The sequence below is a fragment of the Gymnoscopelus microlampas genome, assembly GCF_963454915.1.
Source record: "Gymnoscopelus microlampas genome assembly, chromosome: 12".
Classification (NCBI taxonomy): Eukaryota; Metazoa; Chordata; class Actinopteri; order Myctophiformes; family Myctophidae; genus Gymnoscopelus; species Gymnoscopelus microlampas.
Window position 1 is genome coordinate 36,917,874 of NC_139949.1, and position 24,693 is coordinate 36,942,566.

A 24,693-nucleotide genomic window follows, 5' to 3' on the forward strand; every position below is an offset into this window, starting at 1 on the left:
ATACGTATTGTATGGTGAGGTTGCAGGCGATACCTAGCCCGACTTATTATTGTGGTAATTGAACATTACAGTATCATTATAAGTACAAGTCATAACAATTAAATGAAATTGGAAAAAAGGGGGTAAAATCAGTGTTTACTCAACAAAAACGAAAAGGACTCGTATCGGTACTTGGTATCGGCAAGTACTCAAATTAAGTACTCATACTCGTACTTGGTCTGAAAAAAATTGTATCGGAGCATCCCTAGCTGTGTTTAAATGACATGTGAGGGAAGACTGGAGCTGAAAATCCAGCAGATGGTAAATGCATCAGTTTTTAATTGGCACATAACGAATAGCGAATAGAGACACCTGAGCTATGGGACAGAATGACAACTGCAGTGACTACAGAGAGATTAATGGAGAAAATGAGGGAAGAGATGACATACAGGGGGAGAGTGAGAAAGAAGAGGACGAGAGAGGACCGAAGGGAAGGGAAGTTTACTTTCTTTTCCTCAGGCTAGCCCCTTCCAGCCCAGTACTGCACCATCCATCTCACTTTCTCTCAATTTACAATTTAGGCATTTAGCAGACGCTCTTAATCCAGAGCGATTTACAGTAAGCAAGGACAACACAAGATAATACACGGTGATCGTCCGTAGAGTCTTAAAACGTACTGTCTGTTACTTTTTGCCTTTGCATAAGCCTGCAAGGTCGTCTCTCCATATCTGACCTTGAACACTTCTGTCAGGACAAACTTAACATGCACCAGCCCAGAGAGAGAGAGAACAGACAGAGAAAGAGAGAAAGAGAGAGAGAGAGAGAGAGAGAGAGAGAGAGAGAGAGAGAGAGAGAGAGAGAGAGAGAGAGAGAGAGAGAGAGAGAGAGAGAGAGAGAGAGAGAGAGAGAGAGAGAGAGAGAGAGAGAGAGAGAGAGAGAGAGAGAGAGAGAGAGAGAGACAGAGAGACAGACAGACAGACAGACAGACAGACAGACAGACAGAGAGACAGAGAGAGAGAGAGAGAGAGAGAGCACAAGAGAAGACACACCGAGCTGACCCAAGCACAATTTCAGGGTATATCTCCCCCAGCCCAGGACATTTTAATCGCTGCCAAAAGCATTAACCCCAGACTGTTTTCTTTTTTCTTCTTCCTTTATTGGCTGTATTACATGACGCAGCATGCAATCAAGCTAGCAAGCAAGCAGAACGGGAGGCAGGCGAGCACTGGCACAGTTCACTACTGTACTATACCGTTCCTCTCCTCTCCTCCCCTGTCTCCTTACATCCTCGCCCACTCCGGGGCGGCTTATGCTAATACAAATTAGTAATTAAGATATTTTGCTATCGATGCGGGCATAGTGTTCTCTGCCAATATCTGCCGGGTATAATGAATTGTTCTCACAAGAGGAGGCAAATGAGAGAGAGAGAGAGAGAGAGAGAGAGAGAGAGAGAGAGAGAGAGAGAGAGAGAGAGAGAGAGAGAGAGAGAGAGAGAGAGAGAGAGAGAGAGAGAGAGAGAGAGAGAGAGAGAGAGAGAGAGAGAGAGAGAGAGAGAGAGAGAGAGAGAGAGAGAGAGAGAGAGAGAGAGAGAAGCAGGGAAAGGAGGGAGGGCAGGTTGGCGAGAGGGTGGAGTTAGAGAGAGTGAAGACCCAGGGAGATTCTGTGTCTAAATAATCTAATCGTATTGGCAAAAACCTCGCTGCAATTCCGAGGGCTGAAAAAAAAAGTGTGCTGTGTTTTTCTTGTGGGGGCCGCATGAGACACGAAATAACTGTTGTTATGAGACTGAGAGGTCCATTACCTACCTGGCAAACGGAGGTGGGGAATTAATACGAGAGAGAGAAACAATTTGAGAATATGAGGAGAAAATTAGATTAGCGAACATTAAGGACCATTAGAAGGCCTGTATTTCATAAAGTGGACCACAGGGACTGTGGGATTGACTGCTCTCCTTTACACCGACCTGCCATTATGCATCCACACTCTCTCTCTCTCTTTCTGAAACCGCTGGTTCATTTTAATTTACTAGCACAGCGTAGGAGTGCTGATCAGGTAGACTGCTGCTTACAGTGGTGCTGCCACTGTAAAAGACCTGCATTATGCTTTTGTCCTGCACATACACTGCATTGGCACACTGCAGGGTATTGTGCAGTTCTTTGTACATTCTTTGTACATTGTGCAGTTATTTTCTAACCACTTAAACCCTATAGACATTGTTGACCGGAGTCCCCCAGGAGTCTATACTTGGCCGCCTCCTTTTTTCCCTCCAAATCTCTTAGGCAAAATTGGACGATCTACAAGCTCACAACATGCTTCAACGCAACATGCTATGAGCTTGTAGATCTACTATTTTCACAGACTGCTCACAGTCTGCGATACTTGTCTCTCTACTAACCTCTTATCTGAATATTATTCCTTGTGCTGCTGATCTTTCCAACAAGATATTTCCGAATCATTCTTCTTGGTGACAGAGCCAATGTCGCACAGCAAGCATGTAGTAAAATGTGAGACTTCTATGATGGCTACACCTGTATGCCTTTTATGCCTTTCACACATTTTGTAATAATATTACTTGCATGAGTAACAAAGTCATAGTGTGTTATTTTTTGCAAATGTAGTGTAATACAGTACAGTAACACATTACTTTCATTAACTCTGTTATTTATAAAGGGTCTGTCTGTGTGTCCGGAGCCAATCTCAAACCAAACCACTGGACAGAACAGCCCTGAAAATCTTGTGCATGCTGCCAGTCTTCACATTTTGTTTGCATAAAGTGTGTCTTTCATACTGTATGATCATTCAGTAACATTACAAGAAGAATCCCTAGCTGCTTACGATCATAGTTTTTAAACAAAAGCGTCAACAGGAAGTGTTTTTCTAATGAAAATTGTTCGCCTGCCTCCTGCAGAAAACGAAGGAGTTATTTCTCAGCTTGAGATCCAAGTAGTCAAATGCAATGAAGTATAAAAGCCGCTTTGTAGCATTTAATTACAATTATTTTCCTAAAGCAATAGGGGGAGCAGCTGTTCATGTTTTAAAGATTCAGACTGATGAAGGAAAATGAGAGAAATATTGGGGACCAGTGCAATGCCCGTCGCTGACAGATGTTTTGAGTAGGGGACCCCGCTGCTGTCCTTGCCTCGGCCAAGAAACATTAAAAAGAAAGGAAACAACAACTGTGTTATGTTTTGCTGCGAGCACGCAGTGGCAGCCCTTACCATTTAAAGGCAAAATATCAGAAGCCAATTGAAGCAAAATATGCTCTTCTGACACAAACACGTAATCTATAATCACAGTGTAGTAGACTATAGACACTATAGACTATCCCTGCTTAAGCACCATAGACAGCGACACTGTCACAATACCGAACCCATTCCAAGTTTTAAACCCTAATGAATCACTAGGCTATACGTTTTACTAAAAGACATAAGGCATTGGCTTTTTAATAAGATGGGCAATAACAATAAATCCTGCGAGCTAATCACCCGGTCCTCTGTATCTCTGTCTCTCTCCCCCAAAAGCACTTGAATGGACTCGCTTATCGAGTGTGGTGTAGGCAGCCAAAAGTCGACACTTCCATTTCAAATCATACCTTTTGATTGACTTTTGATAGAACCATGATTGACACAAGGAATTCAAGACTTTGCCGATTACAGAGAAATCTGAATGACAGAAATGTGTTCGGTTTAAGCAACTGACACTTTTAATGACGCACCATTTACTGCGTTTGGACAAAGTTGTGGGTGCAGCGATAGCGCTGCCAAGATAAATGAGTAATAATGCCTGTAAAAGTTAGATCTCAGATCAGCGAGCGAACCACATTTAGCTTTTAGCAGCTTTGGGGAGTGAGAAGCACTGATGTGCATGTGGGTATTCTGCAGTGGTCAACACTGACTCATCCAAACCCACACATTGCAAGGTGTTACTTTAATGGCACACTCTGCATGTCTCTGTACTTCACTGCTTTAACCCATTTAGACCTGAGGCCGATTCTAAAAACACCCTCTAAATCCTGACCTAAGTTTTCTGAAAAACTTCAAATATGTATTCAAAAATGTAAAAAAAAAAAAAAGCATGTTGCTATACACTGTACATAGCAACAACAACCCCAGGACAGGGAGCTATCACCAAAGAAAAGGAAAAAATGGAACTGGTAAAGCAGCATTGCCATAAATTAAAAGGGCTGAAGGTAATAGTCCTAAACAAAGGCTTTATAGAGATGTGAAATAAATATCAGCCATGTACTGTACAACTTGAGCGGGTGCTTTCGACGATAGTTGAGTCATCTTTCACTTTTGCCCTGCCGCTTGGTTCCCCCCGCCCCCAAGGTTGGTGCCCTGTGCTGCAGCACCTACAGTCCTTGCATAAAGCTTGCACTGCACACACACACACACGCACACGCACACGCACACACACACACAGAACGGTGGCTTACCAGAAGTTGACCAGGAAGGGATGCTCAAGATTCTTCATAATCTGAAGTTCTTTGAAGACATTCCTCACTTCATTCCTCTCCACACACTTCAGTTTGTTCATGTACTTCATGGCGTACATTTTCTTAGTGTCCTTCTTCTGCACGATGCAAACCTGGGGGCACAAGGTTGTTTCATTCAGCCATTGATTGGCTATTCAAACACCCACTCAGACAGTTATTAATTTTCTCTCTGTGTGTGCTTGCTGTTGCAATCCTAGGCAGTATACATGCAGAAGCAAAATCCTTGACTGTTGATTCAACTCAGAATGTTCTCTGGAGTTTACAATTGTCTGACAACTTTGCTTCTTTGTGCCTTTATCCTTCGACACGGTTAATAATGATTCATTCATAGGTATTTATTTTCTACTGATTCATGAAGCCACACACCGTGGCTAGGCACACAATTACACATTTATGTCTTGCTGAACTGTGAGAATTGCATCAATCACACCAGCTGCTGCTAGCTTCTGCCATACCCTGCAGTTTGGTGTAATTAGAAAGGAAGGGTCAGACACCTTTTAAATGCTTATCCTTCTGGCCAATGCTCAAGCACTCTCTTAGGAAACCCCAATAATTTTCAAAGCTGTGAGTAATACTGGTCTCTTTGCTCACAGCATTCTTAACCATTATAGCTAAATGCAAGGTCAAGGCAGTATAAGGACACTAACCATCTCTCTGAATACTTCACATAAATCTACTAATTAATACTAATTAATACAATTAATACATACAATTAAGAGAAAAAGATACAATTTGACACCCTGAGTGGCTGGCTGCAAACGTTGTGTATTTTAGCTACATCTCTAGATCATGATATGGGCTGTAGATACCCTGCTCTGCATTGAAAGACTGTGTTTCCACTATGCCGTATGTTAATAACCGCCTTCGCCGAGTGGAAATCTTGTATGTCCAAAAACCATTACTTTTCGGTAAATGGTAAAAAGAACCTGTACGTGTTCCAATGGACGAATGGACTGAACTAAAGAAAAAAAAAGAACTGATCTAGATCGGCGTCTTTTGCGTAACATTCTTGTACGACAAAGAATGGCATTCATTTTATTTAAAAAATGTGAAATATGGAGATCACAAGGTTTCCGTCCGACAGCAACGGCATATCTTGCTGGTGCTGCTTTGAGTGCTTTGAGCGTCAATGAGCCAGTGATTGTGGCTATCTGAAGGAGGGATCTGTGGAGCAGCTGGTCCGCTCAATCAGCCCAACCCAGATCGCATCTCCTTCCTCTACTGAGCGGCCTGCCAGCCACTGTCATGATTACACTGCTTATCTGCACAACAGCTTCTACAACGGTGTAGTAGTGCACAGGTTTTCAATATGAGCACAGCGGAAAGTAGAGCAAAATAAAAAAATCACAAAGAATTAATAATAATAATTATGTTTACAATTATTGTGCCAATTTAACCACTTTCAATCCTGCGTTGTTATTGTGGACGTCATTATTGTAAAAAACTAAATCTAAGATACTGGAAAATAGCACAAATAGCAGATCAGCGTGTGTGCGTGCGTGTGTCTACCCAACACAGACAGTATGCATGTGTGGAGATTAGAGTCGATGCGTGTTTGGAGACACTGCACTGCTTATGATAAATAATCAGAGGTCAGATGATTGCTAGGGCTATCACTTTACACTGAGCCTCATACTGTGTAGATCCACAAACTGCTTGCTCACAAAATGTGACACAAAGCCAGTTAGGTTATACAATAACAGCCAGCGCACCAGGGTTGCCCAGGGGCTAGAGTGAATGTATGATACAGTACAGTCAAAGGTTCAATACCAGACAAACTGTGTGCTAGATTCAGTGCCACTTGCCCTGAGACTTAAAACTGCAAGGGATTTGTTTTGAATTATGATAAGGTCCCATGCAAAATTAATACTTAATACTTTTTGTGCCCCAGAACAAAGAAACACTTACTTTTCCGAAGCTCCCTTTTCCGATAGCCCGTAGAATCTGGAAGTGGTCGAAGTTGACTGGGGACAAAGAAGAGGACAGAGATTATTATTTAACTTTCTTACAAAATATAAATTGAATACGTTTTTCTTTTCTCTCCAAAGTAAAATATCATATAGGCTATAGATATTTCTGATAGAGTACCTTGATATCAATAATGTGACAATATTTTGGGAATGACCTTTTGTTGCTTTCAGAAGAGATTTACAACAACATTTTGATAAATGACCATTATTGATGATCTATTATAAATTCACTCAGCTGGATTCACTCAGCTGGAACAGTTCTGAAAAGTGAATCACATAACTGTTATACAGCCTTTAAGACCGGAAAAAGACAATATCTAGTGTCATATCATTTGGCTAGAAATAGCCTATTATATCAATATACCGCCCAGCTCTATTCCAAAGATAAATATGAACTAGAAAGGCACAATTTAAAGACATTTCAAGTGTTGTTTCCATGACCTGAGGAATCCATTGGGGAAAGTAGGCCCCTTCCACTAGTTTTGGAAGCCAATTAAACTAAAAGCTAAACGGTACATACTATCAACAATCTATATGATACGTTTTTATCAGATCATGTGTGGCAATGTTTGTGAGGTTTGGACATAAACAAGGAGTAGCAAAACAGGATGTATTGAATGAAATTCAAAATGCAATGCAGATGTCACAATGCAATGTAATTTCAGCCTAAACTCTTGGCTTGTGCCAGCAAATTGCCTGCCTGCGATTGACTAATACCATTACATCCCATAATGGATAGATGGATAGAATAGATAGATGTGTTGTGTCATTGAGCTTGTTTTACTAATCACACTGAGACAGGCAGTCAACATATCATGTTGTTTTTTTAACGTAATTTATTTTATTGTTTCAGCTGACTTGCGGGCAGCAGTTTCATTACACACGCACGCACTCACACACACACACACACACACACACACACACACACACACACACACACACACACACACACACACACACACACACACACACACACACACACACACACACACACACACACACACACTGACCCAGGGGTTCTGTCACAGGTAATAGTACATTTATATCCATATAAAAGTGGATGGAGCCTGTTTGTTTTTGGCTGCCATGGCAACCGAACCAGGACACAATGTTTCTCACTCTCTGCTGTTTGCCCGAGGATGGAAAATCTACCACCCACTGTCTGACCCCACACACACACACACACACTGGGACTCAGAAATATATCGAAACTTAGATCCAATAACCGTCTTGATCTTGCTCATGTAGGTTAATCGAATAATCGGACATTGCTTTTCATTTCTTATACTGTATATCAACGAACCAATACGAAATAAATTCTAATAGATTTTTATATTATCTAATAAACCGATTAGTCTGATTAACCACTTAACCCTGTATTATACTGGGTGGTGTAAACAAATTGGTAAAATAGCAAGATCTACAAGTTCTCAATGCGGCACAATGCCACACCTCGTCAGTTTGTATGCAGATCTGCTATTTTCAAGATAGCGCGCGCGCGCACACACACACACACACACACACACACACACACACACACACACACACACACACACACACACACACACACACACACACACACACACACACACACACACACACACACACACACTGCCATGAGTCAGAGTGTGGATGTATTGGATGTGACAGATAATGTTATGCTCCGTTAGTCCCGTATCACCCGGCTCTTCCTCCAGTTGTACGGGGTGGCGGGTGTTTATACAACCTACTGAATGAGACCATATGGGGTCTCACACACACACACACACACACACACACACACACACATACACACACACACACACACGCACTGCTAATGTGGTATTTTTTTCTTGCTGTGATGGTTATTTTAGAGGGACAGCTATGACTTTGGATGAGAGAACTGAGCCTTGAGTGAGAGTGAGAGAGAGAGAGTTAAAAACAGAGCCATAAAGCGAGAGGAAGTTATAGTTAAATACAGAGATATAAAGAGACAGACACAGGTCAATACATGCTCCTTATGATGCCGGACCCTCGTCCCCTCTACTAATTTCTCTGTAAATATATCTTATGATTCTTCTGAGCTTTATTCCAATATGTTTGAATTGAGTACAAAGGACCACGATGGAAACTTTGCCCAATTTTGGCATAACCTTTGATGGTACTACCTGTATAACGTCTCTGTCGGGTGGAAACCTCATTATGTCCAAAACTGTTACTTTTCAGGATTCAAATTCAAAAGTATCAAAAGTAGCAGATCCACAAGCTCGAACCGCGGCGCGAAGCGACGCGTTTTGAGCTTGTATATCAAGCTCAAAACGCATCTACGAGCTCATAGCGCGGCACTCGGTACCACGCTATGAGCTTGTATATCTGATATTTTTTAATAGCCAAATACATCTAAAATGACAGAGATGCGTTCCTGGATTGAATGGGTTAATAAAGTATCAATCAATCAATCAATCAATCAATCAGGACATCTGGGTGCAGGAGCATCCGAAGTTCTGAATGACGTCAGAATCTAGTTATCACCTCCCTTTCAGAAAAACACGTTCGGATGCCGGAAGGAGAATGTATTGCGCAGAGCAATGGTTCTCAAACTTTTCCATGCCAAGGACCCCCAAATTAATACAGTATGTATTTGGCCACGGACCCACATCTGAAAATGTTTTTTGCCAGGGACCCCCAGAAGAGAGGATATGTGTTGACAAACTGCAAAGATTATTCAAAATCTTCCAAACATTTTCAAGATTTCTCAAAAGAATTTGGCGTTGTACAAGCTTGCAGCACGGCACGAAGTGACGGGCTGCGAGCTTGTACATCCGCAATTTTTTCTATAGCCCATGTATAAAATATGGATAAAGTGGTTAAACGATTGTGATGCTAAATTAACACATTTTGCTGGGGACCAATGAGGTCCAGATTCCAAGCACACACAGTCTTTAATATTGCAATACTGAATGACATTGTGATGCATTGTGATGACGATTTAAATGACCTAATCAATTGATTTAACACATTGAAAGCTTTTCTGGAGGATGCATTGACTGACAATAATAAGCTGAGTACCGGTAGTCTATGGGAATCATCTAGTCATTTTGAATCTATATCGACATCTGGTAATCAATTGGTTTGGATTGATCCTACATTCACACCTTTTCAGTTTGGCAATTATGGACATGGTATGTCCCCCGAGGAACATAATCAATGTCTCTCTCTCTCTCTCTCTCTCACACACACACACACACACACACACACACACACACACACACACACACACACACACACACACACACACACACACACACACACACACACACACACACACACACACATTGTGTCTCTTGTTCAGTGGTAGACAGTAACGAAGTACATTTACTTAGTACTGTACTTTTTTTTTGTATCTGTACTGTACTTGAGGAGTTGTATTTTTGGATACATCTGACTGTCTCTGCACTACATTTCAAAGACAAATATTGTACTTTTGACTCCTCAACATTTCTAGAAAGGGGAAAGGTACATTATGAATTAACCTCCGGTGAGGACGTGCTGCAGTGATTGGGCTGTCTTTGCTAACCCTTGACTGGCAGTTCTGCCTTGGTGCCTTGGCAACTGCCAGGATGAAACTCAATTTTGTCTCCCCTTTACATAGTAATACAGTCAAGCCCCTAGCAGGGACTCCCTGAGTCTATAGGATTGTTATTGCTTAAACATATAACTTTATAATTTTGTGGGACATGATATGCTATTTAAATTAGTTGTTAAAAAGTGATATAGTGCTGCTTTAACGAAGAATTAGAGAGTTTGGGTATTTAACTCAAAGCATTCACAAATGTAACCAAATCAACCCTTACGGGTCGGTAAATGAACACTGAGGATTTTACTCTGTAACAGGAATGTATTTGCGAAAACAGCTTGATTTGTGATGGAAAATATATCTTCTAACAACATTACGCATTAACATTTTTCCCTCCAATGTTTACAAATGTAACCAATGTAAACAAACCAATTATAGCTAAAACATACAGCAAATACAGTTTAAAACTTCTTTATGTGCTGTTAGTCCATGTATCAAGAGCGGGATCAGTTTATGTTGGGGTCACAGACTGTGAAAACAATACAGAAAATCCCATCTGAATATGCAGTAGCCTAAATCCCTCACCATTCAGGCACTGACACGCACGCATGCACACACACACTGGAGAGTGGAGGAATTAAACTGAATGCTTTGGCATTAGTGTTTTGTTTTCATTTCAATTGTGTATTCCATCAAGGCAGAAAAAGGAGAATCTTGGTCTCGCTAAGTTAACCTCCATCAATGTGGCTTAGTGGATTCCCAGCTCAGTAACAAAGGTAACTTATACCATTAAACTAGCCTGCTCCGTTGCGGGCTAACTGTCAAGCTGAATTTAGCTGTGTTTCAAATAATTTCCAACAAGTGGCAAAGTAGTAGATAATAGCTTGTGCTCCTGAGCACCTTTGTGAAATGATGTCTGATGAGGTCTTCCCCTCTATTTCTCTCTCTCTCTCTCTCTCTCTCTCTCTCTCTCTCTCTCTCTCTCTCTCTCTCTCTCTCTCTCTCTCTCTCTCTCTCCCTCTCTCTCTCTCTCTCTGGGTCTCTGTCTCCCTGTCTCTCTGGTTCAGCACCACGACGATGGACAGCGACAGGCCAACACGGATCACAGCGAAAACTTTTCCAAAGTACAAATGTATTTTTAAACTTAAAACATTAAAAGATGAAGTACATTAATACAGCGACCTATGATATTACAGGGCATAATGCAAAGATGAAGTTGACACGAGTACAGTGAGAGGCTAGCATTAGACGCAGCTTAAATTGATAAAATAAGGATTACATTGAACACAAGCTCAGATGGATTCTAGGAGGAGTTAGATAGAGACAGACAGACAGGAGAGGAGGAGAAAGAGAGGGAGAGAGACAGGAGAATATAGGAGAGAGAGAGAAGCTATGACAATGCTTTTTTTTTACATTGATGGATGGCACAGGAGGGCTACTTAAGAAGACATTCTCATTTACATGTACAGCCTGGCATGTTCTAAACTGTCATGCCAATAAAGCACATAGTAATTGAATTGAAGAGAAATACTTTTGTCCAAAAAAAAGAAAAGATTATGAACAGCTGACGCTGACGCAGACCCCCCCCTTCTCTACCGCCTCTCAAACTCACACACCTGTGGACCACTTAAGGAACCTCCAACCTCCCAGACAGACCGTTGCTGTGACAACTATAACAGATCCTGCGGGTCCAGTGGTAGTGTGAATAAAGTGTGCTCTGTCGCTCACAGGGCCCCGTCAACTTAATCCAGTGCTTCCTAGAGCTAACCCTCAGGGAGGATGGTGGCTACTGGCTATAACGCATGCATAACAAGGCATCCACGTGATCAGTGGTGGAAGACGTACTCAGATGTTTTACTTTAGTAAAAGAAGCAACATGAAGAAATACTCTGTTATAAGTAAAGGTCATCTATTCAAGTGCAAAATAAGCAATCGACAAGCTCACAACGCATTGTGATTTGACAAGTGAGCTTGTAGATCAGCTGCTTTTGAATATCGATAAATGGATTTAATACACATTATGTTTAGACAGTATGCTGCGAAGAAGAAAGAGTGTTGATTTATCGCTAATAAATCAACACTAATGGAAGGACTAGAAATAATACCACAACAATATCACGTTCTAGCTCTCTGTCAACCTTATACTGTGTTCCCTGGGAGTGACACCTTTGGAATACCCAGAGGAAATGATTGCACAAACCCCTTTGGCATCTTCAGAGCTGTAATGTGAGAGAGTATGCTAATGATGCAGCGGTGCACTCAAATTATGCAAGGAAAGTATACGTCCATTGCTTCAAGTCGGAGACCTTGTTAACATTCTGTTCTCGGCGATGCAACGAGCACTGACTAAAACATAATTCTGTTAGCCCTAATGATGGACATTTCTGTTCCCCTTCCGTCTCCAAAAACTCTGCAAATCAGGTTTAGGTTAATTATAGAAGACAAGGCCCATCACTGAAATGTGTCAACAACTATGAGTGCAATATTGTACATTGCATGTTATCTCTACTTTGTTGCTTACATGTCATTATTATGCTTATGCACACACACACACACACACACACACACACACACACACACACACACACACACACTGTGTGTGTGTGTGTGTGTGTGTGTGTGTGTGTGTGTGTGTGTGTGTGTGTGTGTGTGTGTGTGTGTGTGTGTGTGTGTGTGTGTGTGTGTGTGTGTGTGTGTGTGTGTGTGTGTCATTACCGTGACCTCTTACTTCCTCATGCTTCTCACCTTTCTTTCTTTCACATTTATCCTGTCTCTTTCACGCACGTACGCACGTACGCACACGCACGTACGCACAGGCACACAGGCAAGTTCGGCAACCTACAATAAATGTCTGTCACCAGCAGCTACCACTGTTACAGGTAAGTCATTTTGATGAATGGATTTTTTTGTTTTTTACTCTTACAGACCTCATTTTATTGTTTCATCCATACAACGTTAGATTTGTCTCTGTCATATCTGTCTCTCCCTCGTTTTTACTCTGTGCAACTCTCTCTCTCTCTCTCTCTCTCTCTCTCTCTCTCTCTCTCTCTCTTTCTCTCTCTCTCTCTCTCTCTCTCCTCTACTTGCACTCTAATTCCAATATGTCTTAGGTGGAATATAGGACAGTAAGAGGAAGGATAATCACTCCGCTGCAATGTCACGGCAATAACAATAATGTCGAAGAACATCAGTCTGGGTATTCAGACCTCCAAAGTAGAGCATGTCTCTGATGTGAATAAAAAAAATGCCATGATCTCTTGTCTCCACTGAGAAAGGCATTGTCTATTTTCATCACTACAGTATTCTCAGTTCATCATTTCAGTGCATCAGTCAGTTGTCAGCACATGCTTTGTCATGCAGGTGTTAAAGGGGAAGTTCACCCAAAAAATTACTTATTTTCTATCAATTACACACCTCATGAAGCCTTGCATTCATGGAGATTTTTTTGTTTTGACTGGGTCATCGGTCAGTAGGAGACAGGAGACTCTGCCGGTCATCAAATTATTGGCTTCGGAATGGGACAAAAACTAAAAAATCTCCATGAATTCAAGGCTTCATGGGGTGTGTAATTGATAGAAAATAAGTCATTTTTGGGTGAACTGCTCCTTCACGAAGGTTCTTGTTTGTATACAGGGAAAAGGGTTTGTTGCTTTTCACCACCACCACTGCCCAGTGAAAGCACACACTGTAATTCTACTGCTGGCCACTGGAACAGCTGGACACAATGTTTGGCTCAGGGGCACCTTGGCAGTATTTGATGGAGGGAAAAGTTTTACTCAAGCATTTTCCCTGCCCACCCCTGGGACTCAGACCATGCAGCGGACATTCAGGTCACAGGCCCACTTCTTTAACCATCATCAGCCTACAGCCACCTGGCCCATTTTATTAGACTGAGGACAACTAGAATATTTTCTTTCAATTTTCAGCAAATGTAAAATACAAAACCTGTAAGGTTCCCTGGTCATTTTTCAAATGTGATTACGCTTTGTAGAGTACATAACCGACTTGACGTGAAAACAAACATTATGTCTCCAATTTGCAGGTTCCCAAATAATGTACATACAACAACAAAGATCATTCATAATGTTGAGCACATCATCCAAGTAATGTCTTTAGATTAGAAGTAAATGCCACGTAACACGCTGACTCTTATGTAAACTCTTTGAACTAAAGCCAAAGTTAATACATTAATAGATAGATTTACTCAGATCAATGATGACTAGACATTGCATTATCCACTTAAGGAAAAGGACTAAATGAAGAGCCCTCTTCCAAGCAATACATTAACTCCCTTGATGCTTCGCTTGGTGGTGAGCCCAGCCCATAAACTACAGTCTGGCTGATGGCAGGTGATTCTTAACAACATTAAGAAAAGACAAAAACGGTCATCAGGATTTAGATTAATTACTTTGTAGAACATGAAGGACACTGACCATCTTAACTGTCAAAGCCAAGCTACAGTCATGCTATTATTCTATTCTGTTCCATTCCTCCATAAATAATGCTTATGACACTGAGTATAGGCACCATTGTGGCCCTAATCACAAAGGTAAAGTCTTACTACAGCAGCAGGAACATTGGCCGAGGTGATGCTTCACAGTTCAGAGCCAAACCTTATTCATATCCATTAAATTAGCCGTGCCTCGCATGAGTAATTATCATGACAGGTACATTTGTACTGAAAACAATGAGTTCCTTAGAGTACTAAAGTGACTAGGTAAATGATGTGAGGACATGCATGAGTAACATGCAGACATTCTTGGAGGATGTGCGCCAAGGCTTCTGTACAGGTTCAACTCCTTTACTTTTACAGGTCCAGTTTACCTGCAGTTTGTCTCTATCGATCTATAGCATAAATTAATACACATATCATATCTCTACATTTGAATCAAGATTTGTTCCATATAAGTATGATGTAGAATGTGGCTCACCCTCTTCACTGTCCCCTGCGACAGGAGGCTTGCTGGATTGTCCGAGCCCCATGGCTACTCCTCTCACAAATCCTCCTGGTCTGCTCCTTCAGATCTCCAGTACCGGACAGTTCTCTGTCTGAGAGGCGCACATAGCCTGGTCCACCTTAGCCCCCTCTCTCACATGAACACACACACTCACTGGATTGGTCGACCCTAGCAAACACACACACACACACACACACACACACACACACACACACACACACACACACCCACGTGTGTGCACTCACAGACACACTCACTCACAAAGCAGCTTGTCTGTGCTCAACAGAACACTTTCTTCCGCTTAGGTCTCCAAAACAAGCATACTTCAAGGTGTCAAGGTGGTCGGGTCGCTCGAGCCAAATCCAACGCACACTTATGTAGTTGTCCCCGCTGGATCCAATGCTGATCAAATGACGGTGGGCCAGACAGACAGATGGCTGGCTTTTTATTCCAGAGTGTGTGGTGTCTGTCTCTCTGCCTGTGACCATCCACTTAATGGGAGTCTAACCTATGAGAAGGAGATAGGAACAATATGACACCTTGCATCAGTCACTGGAGGGAGGGGAGGGAGGCGGGGAGAGAGACAGAGACAGAGAGAAAGAGAGAGAGAGAGAGAGAGAGAGAGAGAGAGAGAGAGAGAGAGAGCGAGAGTTGCAGAGAGTAAAAAAGAGGAGAGACAGACATGAGAGAGAAAGAGCTAATGTTGTATTGGATGAAACAGTAAGAGTACAACAAAAAATCCATTCATCAAAATGACTTACCCCTAACTGCTGGTGACAGAATTGTCATGTAGGTTGCCAAACTTGCCTGTGTGTGTGTGTGTGTGTGTGTGTGTGTGTGTGTGTGTGTGTGTGTGTGTGTGTGTGTGTGTGTGTGTGTGTGTGTGTGTGTGTGTGTGTGTGTGTGTGTGTGTGTGTGTGTGTGTGTGTGTGTGTGTGTGTGTGTGTGTTGGGTGCGTGCATGCGTGCAATCACCCAGAAGGGAAGTGATTAATTATTTGGTCCTTTTTTTTATATAAAGACAACAGGATTGAGGAGAAGCCCATACAGTATGATTATGTGAAATCCCTCTAACTGCCCTGTACTCTCTGTTCTGCCGCATTTCACTCACCCCCCGTCCCAGACAGGAATGTAATGTACCCGGACAGACTGATCCTTTCCTTATTCATAGAGCTGAATATTGTCATAAGCTGTCCCTTTGCATTCAAGTTAAGAATAGACAGTGCATTCACACTGCATTGAAAACAAATACAGTTTTAACAGGACATAGCCTAAAAACTAGCCATACTGCAATATCTGAGAGGCGTGACAGGTCTTGGTCACTTTTGGCTTTAGCCTAATAATAGCCTATTCCTAAGGCTATTTACACTTAGTCACACGATCCTTTCGGCAAGGGTCCAAGTGTCACAAATGAAGCATTTTCCACTGACAAAAGTGCGATATGCCGACACAAGTCACACAACACTTTCCTAGCAAACTTGAAAGACATGTCGTTGCCGTTGAAAGCAAATCCTCTTTCAGCGGCTGATACGCATTTCATGTCCATCAGTTTGAATCAAGAGCCCAATGAATGATGAATGATCCCTAACGTTTGATGGAATCATTCAAAAACTACTCTGGACAGCGAAGTGTTTGTGCATCATGCATGGGATCCGCAGTGCTCTGTGTGTATGTACAGGACATTCCGTTTTGAGTCAACGGGGTGAAGAAACATGCACTGCATAGAAAGTACCCTGCACTGCATCCGTACGGCCAGATAGATAGGAGCACTTACCTTTGAATTGAAACGCAGTGACTGAAGACAGTGCGTTCCTCCTTACAGCCCCGTTTAGAGACAGTCAGGGGGGCTGCGTAGCTCCAATCGGTACCTCTCCCTCCGCTGTATAGCTCCGAGATGAGGTCCCACAGCGTCGGGTGACGGCAGAGTGCGACACCGGCTAATGGTGGCCAATATGGTTGATTCTTACCTTTTTTTTGCACATCGTATCCAAAAAGTAAAGGTATTCACCCCTGCTCTCAGATGTTTTACATTTTAGCGGTGAAGAAAAGGTAAGTGACGGGTTGAAACAAGCGTTTAAATCGCTTATTTAGTCAGCCTGTGGCCAGTCAACCCCCGTCCGCATGCGCAGTACTTCTCCCGTTCAGGTTGCAGCGGGAAAACATGGCACAGGCTGAATACAAAAAGCAATTTAAACGCTTGTTTCAACCCGTCGGTTAAATTTTCTTAACCGCTATAATGTCAAAAATCTGAGAGGAGGGGGGATTACCTTTACTATATGTATGGACGTGTGGAAAAATGTAAGAATCAACACCGTTCACCGGTGTCGCACTCTTCCGGCACCCTACGCAGCGGGACCTCATCTCGGAGCGGTACGGCGGAGGGAGAGGTTCCACACGGGGCTAGGGGGCTGCGCTGCAGCCCGCATTATCCCGTTGCTGCGTACAGGAACCGCATCGGGATTTCGGGACACCTGCCAGCTATGCCGTTTGAACGGACGAGACGCCGGTATATTATGCGGCGATCGATTAAACAATGATAACGTAGGACGCGAGAATCCCCTCATTGTTTCCTCTGGAGAACATAATGACAAAAAATATGTACATTTTAAAAACTGGGTTTAACGATGAACAGCACAGATGGAGATAACGGAGTTAGTGACCTCCAGTCAGCCAGCCTGCTGTCTGCCGTGGCATAGCCGGTCTATTGGGCTAAATTATCGCAGATCAGATTTTCAGATCAGATTTTAGTAATCGTCAATAGGCCTACGCATTATAATAGCATGTGATACTGTGATAATATGATGACGACAAACGCACAATAATTCTGTATATAGGCTTAAAAAAGAAAAGAAAAAGTAGCCAAACTTAATGAATGTGGATGATGGGCGCACTAATAGACCTACCTCTGATAAAGACACCCACGTTGTCAGTAGGCGATTCACATGCTATATGAATATTTTAGTCATTATAGCTACTACTAGACCTATTGACTTTAAAATATAGGCTATACCCATCCAATTAGGCTATGCTACACGTTCCCAACCCTATAAGCCTATTCTCAATTACCCTACTGCTGCCTGGTCCTATATAATATATATTATTGACACATGAATTCAGTTAACTGGGACCAATCTGGAAGTGTGTTTAAAATAAGTCATTATAATGCAGTGTGTCACACGTGGAGTCGACCATGGTCCTAATTGTACGGGCCAAGGTCAAGAGCTGATTGTATATGATAAATGAACTATGTGCTTACAGCGCACATTGCACTCTCTACCTTCCGTGGCGTAATAACGACAACACAATCTCACTTGGGGCCATCCATCAATATAGGGGAGGGGGGACACATTACTCCAGTCCCAGCGCACACAGAGGGACTCCCTGGACCTCATAAAACCAGGCCAATCCCCTATTATGCTTTTGACACAGTTAAGGAGAGCACCGTTCAATTTCATATGAGCCGATATGCTGAAAGTCAGTCTCACAGTGTGACAGTGACAGAACGTGCAGGTGGCCCTTCTTTTTCTTTCTGTTTACAATCATATGTTCATCCTAAATATAGGGCATCAATCACATCCATGTCACTTAAGTGATCATGCTAGATCTATTTTAAATGTGTGTTCTCCCATTCAGTTAATGAGGTGTTTTAAGTTATCTTTTTATTCATTACATGTTTTAAAGATAATTCACTAGAATCTCAAGGGAGGTAAAGGAGAGCCAATTAAAATCTATGTAATTGTCGCCACCTTGTGGACAAAGTGTCGAAAGACACTGGCATACCCTCCTTTCCACAGCCTATGGGCCATTATGATCAACTACTCGCCCACTCCATCATATCATATCATAAAAGATTATTGTTACAAATTAATGTTATGTAGAGTATGTACAGTGTATTAATATTGAATCTATGAATGGATGCATTGGTCAGTCATAATACATACGATACGTATAGCCTAGCCACTAGCCTGTGTGTGTGTGTGTGTGTGTGTGTGTGTGTGTGTGTGTGTGTGTGTGTGTGCGTGTGTGTGTGTGTGTGTGTGTGTGTGTGTGTGTGTAGGTTCCTGGCTGGCATCGTTGCAAGGCAAATGTAGGCCTATTTATAATAGCACATTAAAGTTAATTCAAAGTGTTCAGTGTGCTGACAGCTGATTAAACATAATAATTCAGTGTACAATTATTGTGATTGGGTTTGTGATTGAAGAGTTCAAATGGCCTCTACTCAAGTCTGTTGTAGATTCCAGGTGCCAACAACTCATTCACATTACTAAAAGTGGTTCTGCTGCATTCATACCAAATTTTACTTTCTGTCAGGAAGTAAATTCAGGACCACTTTAGTCCTAATAAACATTGTACTTGTATCTTAAAAGAGTAATTTAACTGAAATATTCGAGCAGAATATGTTTGGTGGCATATGGCTCTGTTGTTGTTAGATCTCACTGCCCTTTCATGTGCAGTGAGATCAGAGCAAGCAGCAACAATGTCATCGGACAATGACATTGATAAGATCAGACGAGCATAAAAAGGAGGAGCTAGGGTGGAGGTGGGTTTAGTGAGAGCTTGTGGATGGGTGTGTGTATGCAGTGGCAGGAATAGGCAAGGTGAAGCACTTAGAAAGGTAGCTCTTAGAAAATGGAGAGAACGTGCAAATCCCAAAGTTAATCTGCAGATGCTTGAGAGAAAATATATCTGCAAACTGCAACCTTTTATCACTTCTTTATCAGATACCATAGTAAAATGTTCCAACCACTAGTAGTTTGATTTATTCTTATAATAATAATGTTATATCTTATTTTATCTGAAGAAATGATAAAGTTTTCATCCTGAGTCTGACCAACAATACTAAAGCTATGGATGCTGCTTTTTCAGTGGGGCTTAAACACCCAAATTTCAAAAAAGTTATAATTTTGTTTTAGATAACTTTTAAAAAATTGTCAAAACCTTTCAAAATTGTCCAATTGTTGTTGTTTTGTCTGAAAACAGCTCATCTGCAACCCTGTAATCTTGTAGAGCTGCTATTTTTGATAGCATGAAAATGCCTAACATTCACTGCCTTGGCATTTTTCCAACAATGTGAACAAAGTGTACTTGCTTAAGGGCACCTTGGCTGCAGAATAGATAACATATTCAGCTAAATTGAAAAGCAGTGTTCAGTTCAATTGTGTCTTGTAGCAGCCCAAAGAGAAGAAATATATCAATGGAAAAAAAAGATATCACCACGTCCACACTACACTGTATCCCTGTACATGTCGTCATTATGGTTGTGGTGTGGACTTGAGTTTTAAAACAATGTATTTATAGTTATAGTTCTTGGTGTGGACGCCTGGACGTCTCTTTATTGTGTTTCCAGTCCTGTGTGGGTGTTTATTTATATATCCTCTGTATGTGTGTATACAGTTATCTACACATTCATGTTGTCCCTTTGAGTTGGGGGGATGTACTCATCCTCAACACATGGCAGCCAACTTGTTGGATCCCACCTGCAGACCCTGCCCTTCAGCTAAAAACCAATGACCAAGTCATTAAGCCGTTAGGCAAGGCCAACTTCTCAGACAGAGTCGTGATAGGAGACTCACCCAGGTATAAACTACTCCCTCTCCTTAGACCTGGGGATGCGAGACTAATATATATAAAGCCTAATGTTACGATCATGTTGCTCACCAAAGATTACACACAGAAAACATGCTTTCTGTGTTTAATAACATCTTCAGCACTTGATTTTATATTGATGACATCAGGGAACTGAGACTCCATATATGGTAGTGTTCATCTCTTCTTTCGTGTATCATCCTCAAATGTCCAACTCGGTGTCGTGACCTTTGCCTCTGGTACCACTTAAGAGGCCATTCTCGGAAGGAGGTCTGTGCATGGGACAGGTGGTGATTATGTGTTCAGCAGTGTGCTGAGTCTCGCCGCACACGCATGCTGCGATGTCTCTGCCAAGCCTCATTTCTTCATAGTTGATTTGAAGCAGCCGACCCCGGTATGTAGACGGTTCAGCAGAGTCCATTGCCAGCGTGGTAGATCTTCTATTTATCTTCGACGCCATCCCCTGGGTCCCGGATGTAGCGGTGGATACGTGAGGGCCCGGCTGACTTTGTGTGTGTGTGTGTGTGTGTGTGGGGGGGGGGGGGCTTATACTTTGTGTTGTTATTAATTATTTTAAAGATATACTCTGTCATAGTGTGTAAAAAGATCAATAATACCACAGTGATGATGCTTGCCGCATTGATGGTTTTGGATTGCTAGAACCCTATGTTTTCAGCTGCTTAGGGGCCATTCACACTGAATACTATAACTATAAAAAATATAGTTTTAAAAGTCGTTCTAAGTCAAGTGAATGGCACAGTTCACACCACAACCACAACAAATACATGGCATGCACGTGTGAAGACACAAAGATTGGCATTTTTGTGCAATTGCATAATCATTTTTTAAATCAGACACGTCATGTTTGAACCTGTGTCGCTGTGTGTCATGCATTGCGTGCACATTTATTTTCCATACACATGTCCAGGTCTGAGCATGCGTGTGTGTGAGCTTTGTACCATAATTATAAACCCATCCCACTCCAGTCCAGACTGGGTGTTTTTGAGATTTCTGTAACTGTCAGTCAGTCAGTCAGTCAGTCATCATGGCTTTCTTACACCCCTGGCTGTTGTTTCTGTCATTGGCACCTGTGGCACTGGGTTCACCCTATAGCCCCCCCACATGTTACACCAAGGTGCTCAGCATGGCGAGAGATCTCGTGGAAGAGGCGGCTCGGTTAAAGAGGGACCCGCAAACCGTAAGTCAGAAAGAATGTTTTTCATTTTAACATCGGGTAGCCTATTGATTTTGGAGGCAGGTCAGGTGTAGCCTATGCAACTGCAATTATACAATATTTATTTGCAAATAGCCTATGTGTTCTGTGACTGTGTACGCCTAAGTGTTAACAACTCTTTTTTTCTTTCTTTTTTTATTCAAGTTTTTATGGACAATAAATGCATATGAACATATCCTATTTGCACCTATGTGCCTTGCACCTATGTGCCAAAAGGATACTTAACCAGTTAGGGGCTGAGCCCCTCTCAGAGCTTATCTATTTTCACTGAATGTTTGCCTATTTTTGGTTTAAAAAAAATGATAGTCTATTTTCTCCAAATGTTTGTCTGAGAGTTGGAGAAGTTAGGCTACTATACAGTATGAGTATTATCTTGTCAGCATGAAGCTTTTGTTTTAAATTAAATATTGTTTCATTTCCCAGAGTCACTGCATGGCAAACATACCAGATCTCTACATAGATGTCCATGTAAGTATATAGCCTAAAGCATATACTGTAGGCTAGCAAACAAGAGATTACATTTCTGTAAATGGAGTTTTCAGATGAAGCTTGAGTTTATCTTCATTATGAATTTTAATCTCATTCTCAATCTCAATCTCATTCTCATTCAACATGATGTATTCAAATATTATTGTATAAAGACTTGACTTGATTGATTTAAATACTTATTGAAGATACAAGTGTACAAATGATACAATGATGTCCTGCACACATAAAATCCAAAAGATTAAAACACAATACAGTCTGGCGGTGTGTTTCCATACTTCCATATGGAGTTAAACAATGTAATAATCATCAACATCCATAACCATTTGATGTAATTGAATCTGATTGAGAGTACCTACAGTTAAATGCAAATCAACTGTTCAAAAAATTCAAAACAGGCTTATTTTCGGTGCTTTGTGAGGAAGCTCTGACAAAACGGACAGTGAAAAGATACAGTAAATTCACATATCTAACAGTATACAGTACACAGCAGGGTTATTAGCCTATAGTTAACTAAAACTAACAAAATAACTCAAACTAGTAATTGGAAAAACATTTCAGTTAACTGAAATGATAAGACAAAAGGAATGCTTGCAAAACAACATAAACAAAAGGAATGTCCACAGAGGTTTGGAAGATGCAAACATATATTTTTTGCATCTGCCAAACCTCTGTGGACATTCCTTTTGTTATGTCGGTGTGTGCGAGCATTCCTTGTGTCTTCTATGTCTTTTGTTTGGCTTGTATGCTCCTGACTCGAAAACCTTTTTTACACAATCAGACAAGAGCGCAAACTGCTTTTCCTCATCTTTGTTGAGTTAACTGAAATAAAAAATAAAAGCTAGGCTTTACAAAAACGTGATAACTAAATGAAAGTGTTTTGTGTATTTACTGAACTAAAGTCAAGATAAAATGTCCTTAGACTTTGTTAAAAATCTTCAAAAGTAGCAAAAACAACAGATCTAATCAGGGACGTGCACAGATAGACTCTAGGTGGTGCTAGAGCACCTGCCCTTTGTCCTCTTGACCAGAAGTGCCCTTTTGAAAAAAGGGCACAGCAGGGGTCTTCAACAGGGGGTCCGGGACCCCTAGGGGGTCCTCAGAGTTACTACAGGGGGTCCGCCAAATCTTTATGTGATATGATTTTTCTTATTACCATAACCACTCGAAACCTAGCATCCCTTTTCTGAGGAGAACTTTAGCCAAAAATAGCAGATCTACAAGCCCACAACGCCTCGCGCTGCGAGGCGTTGTGGGCTTGTAGATCGGCTATTTTTGGCAAAGAGGTATAGGTGTAGAGGGAAAAAAAGAGCAGACCAAGTAAACAAAATAAAGTATAATTTACTTGAGCACCTGCCCCTCAAAATGTCTGTGCACGCCACTGGATCTAATCTTGCCGCTTGCAGAACGAGTGTGTCATGGTGAAGATGAGGACCTACATCTCCCTGGTGGACGACGGCCTGCAAGCAAGACGCTGCTCTTACACCAGGAAAGTCCGGTGGTTGGGTGTCACTGTCAGACAGCTCTACATCATCATGTCACAGAAGTGTCACGGGGTAAGCATTGGTGATCAATGACTAAATACATTTACTTGAGTACTGTACTTAAACTCAAGTACTTTACTTCAGTTTTTTTTTTGTGGAAGCTTAAAGGGATAGTTCACCCCCAACATGATGTTTGTTTTTGTGGCATTCCTAAGCCAATAATTTGGTGACCGGCAGCGGTTCCGGAAGGAGACACAAAGAGTCTCCTTTGTGTCTCCTACCGGAACTGCCGCCTACGGGTCCACTGGTCATCAAATTGTTGGCTTAGGAATGCGACAAAAACAAAAACATATCCATGAATTCAAGTCTCCACGAGGTGACTAATCGATAGAAAAGGTCATTTTGGGGGTGAACTATCCCTTTAACCACTTAAACTCCAGCATCATTATTGTGGGGAAGGCTTTCGCAGAAAATAGCTCACTGCGTCGCGTTGTGAGCTTATCTATTTGTCATCAAATTATTGGCTTAGGATTGCGATAAAAATAAAGAAAATAGCCATGGGGTGACTAATCGATAGAAAAAAAGGGGGTGAGCTATCCCTTTAAACATTCAAACAACAGGACAAAATGACAGTAAAACAAAAACAACTACACAACAAAATAGAAATTGAAAATATACAGATTAAACACACATGGCACATATTCTGTATACACAAATAAAAACACACGTGCACACACATCCTCATCTCTCATGTCTCTGTTTGTAGGACCTGGTGTTCACAGTCGCTGATTGTGCAGCTTTGGAGCGCCCACCTGCTAGATACGGGAAATGACATGCTCCCTGCAAAAGAAAGAAAGAAAAAGAGAGAGAGAGAGAGAGAGAGAGAAACAGACAGACAGAGAAAGAGAGAAAGATAGACACATAGACTTGTTATTCTCTCAGCTTT

General features: G+C 41.7%; 2 protein-coding genes across 2 annotated transcripts in view; one reads left to right on the forward strand and one right to left on the reverse strand.

Annotated features, from left to right (window-relative positions):
• The window catches only part of stk32a (serine/threonine kinase 32A), a 115,041-nt gene extending 99,793 nt beyond the window's left edge, over positions 1 to 15,248 (reverse strand). The window contains exons 1-3 of the mRNA XM_084074901.1: positions 14,932 to 15,248; positions 6,383 to 6,438; positions 4,415 to 4,566 (exon numbers count right to left, since the gene is read on the reverse strand). Coding sequence (XP_083931027.1) covers positions 4,415 to 4,566; positions 6,383 to 6,438; positions 14,932 to 14,983 — 260 coding nt within the window. The 5' untranslated portion in view covers positions 14,984 to 15,248. The remainder of the gene's footprint in view (positions 1 to 4,414; positions 4,567 to 6,382; positions 6,439 to 14,931) is intronic.
• Positions 15,249 to 17,237: 1,989 nt separating this feature from the next.
• On the forward strand, positions 17,238 to 24,579 carry cytl1 (cytokine like 1; the record flags this gene model as incomplete). Its single annotated transcript, XM_084073550.1, has 6 exons — positions 17,238 to 17,463; positions 20,305 to 20,308; positions 21,657 to 21,741; positions 22,201 to 22,245; positions 23,670 to 23,819; positions 24,514 to 24,579. 6 exons carry the CDS (start codon positions 17,238 to 17,240, stop codon positions 24,577 to 24,579), a joined length of 576 nt encoding a protein of 191 aa, XP_083929676.1.
• Between the last annotated feature and the right edge of the window lie 114 nt (positions 24,580 to 24,693).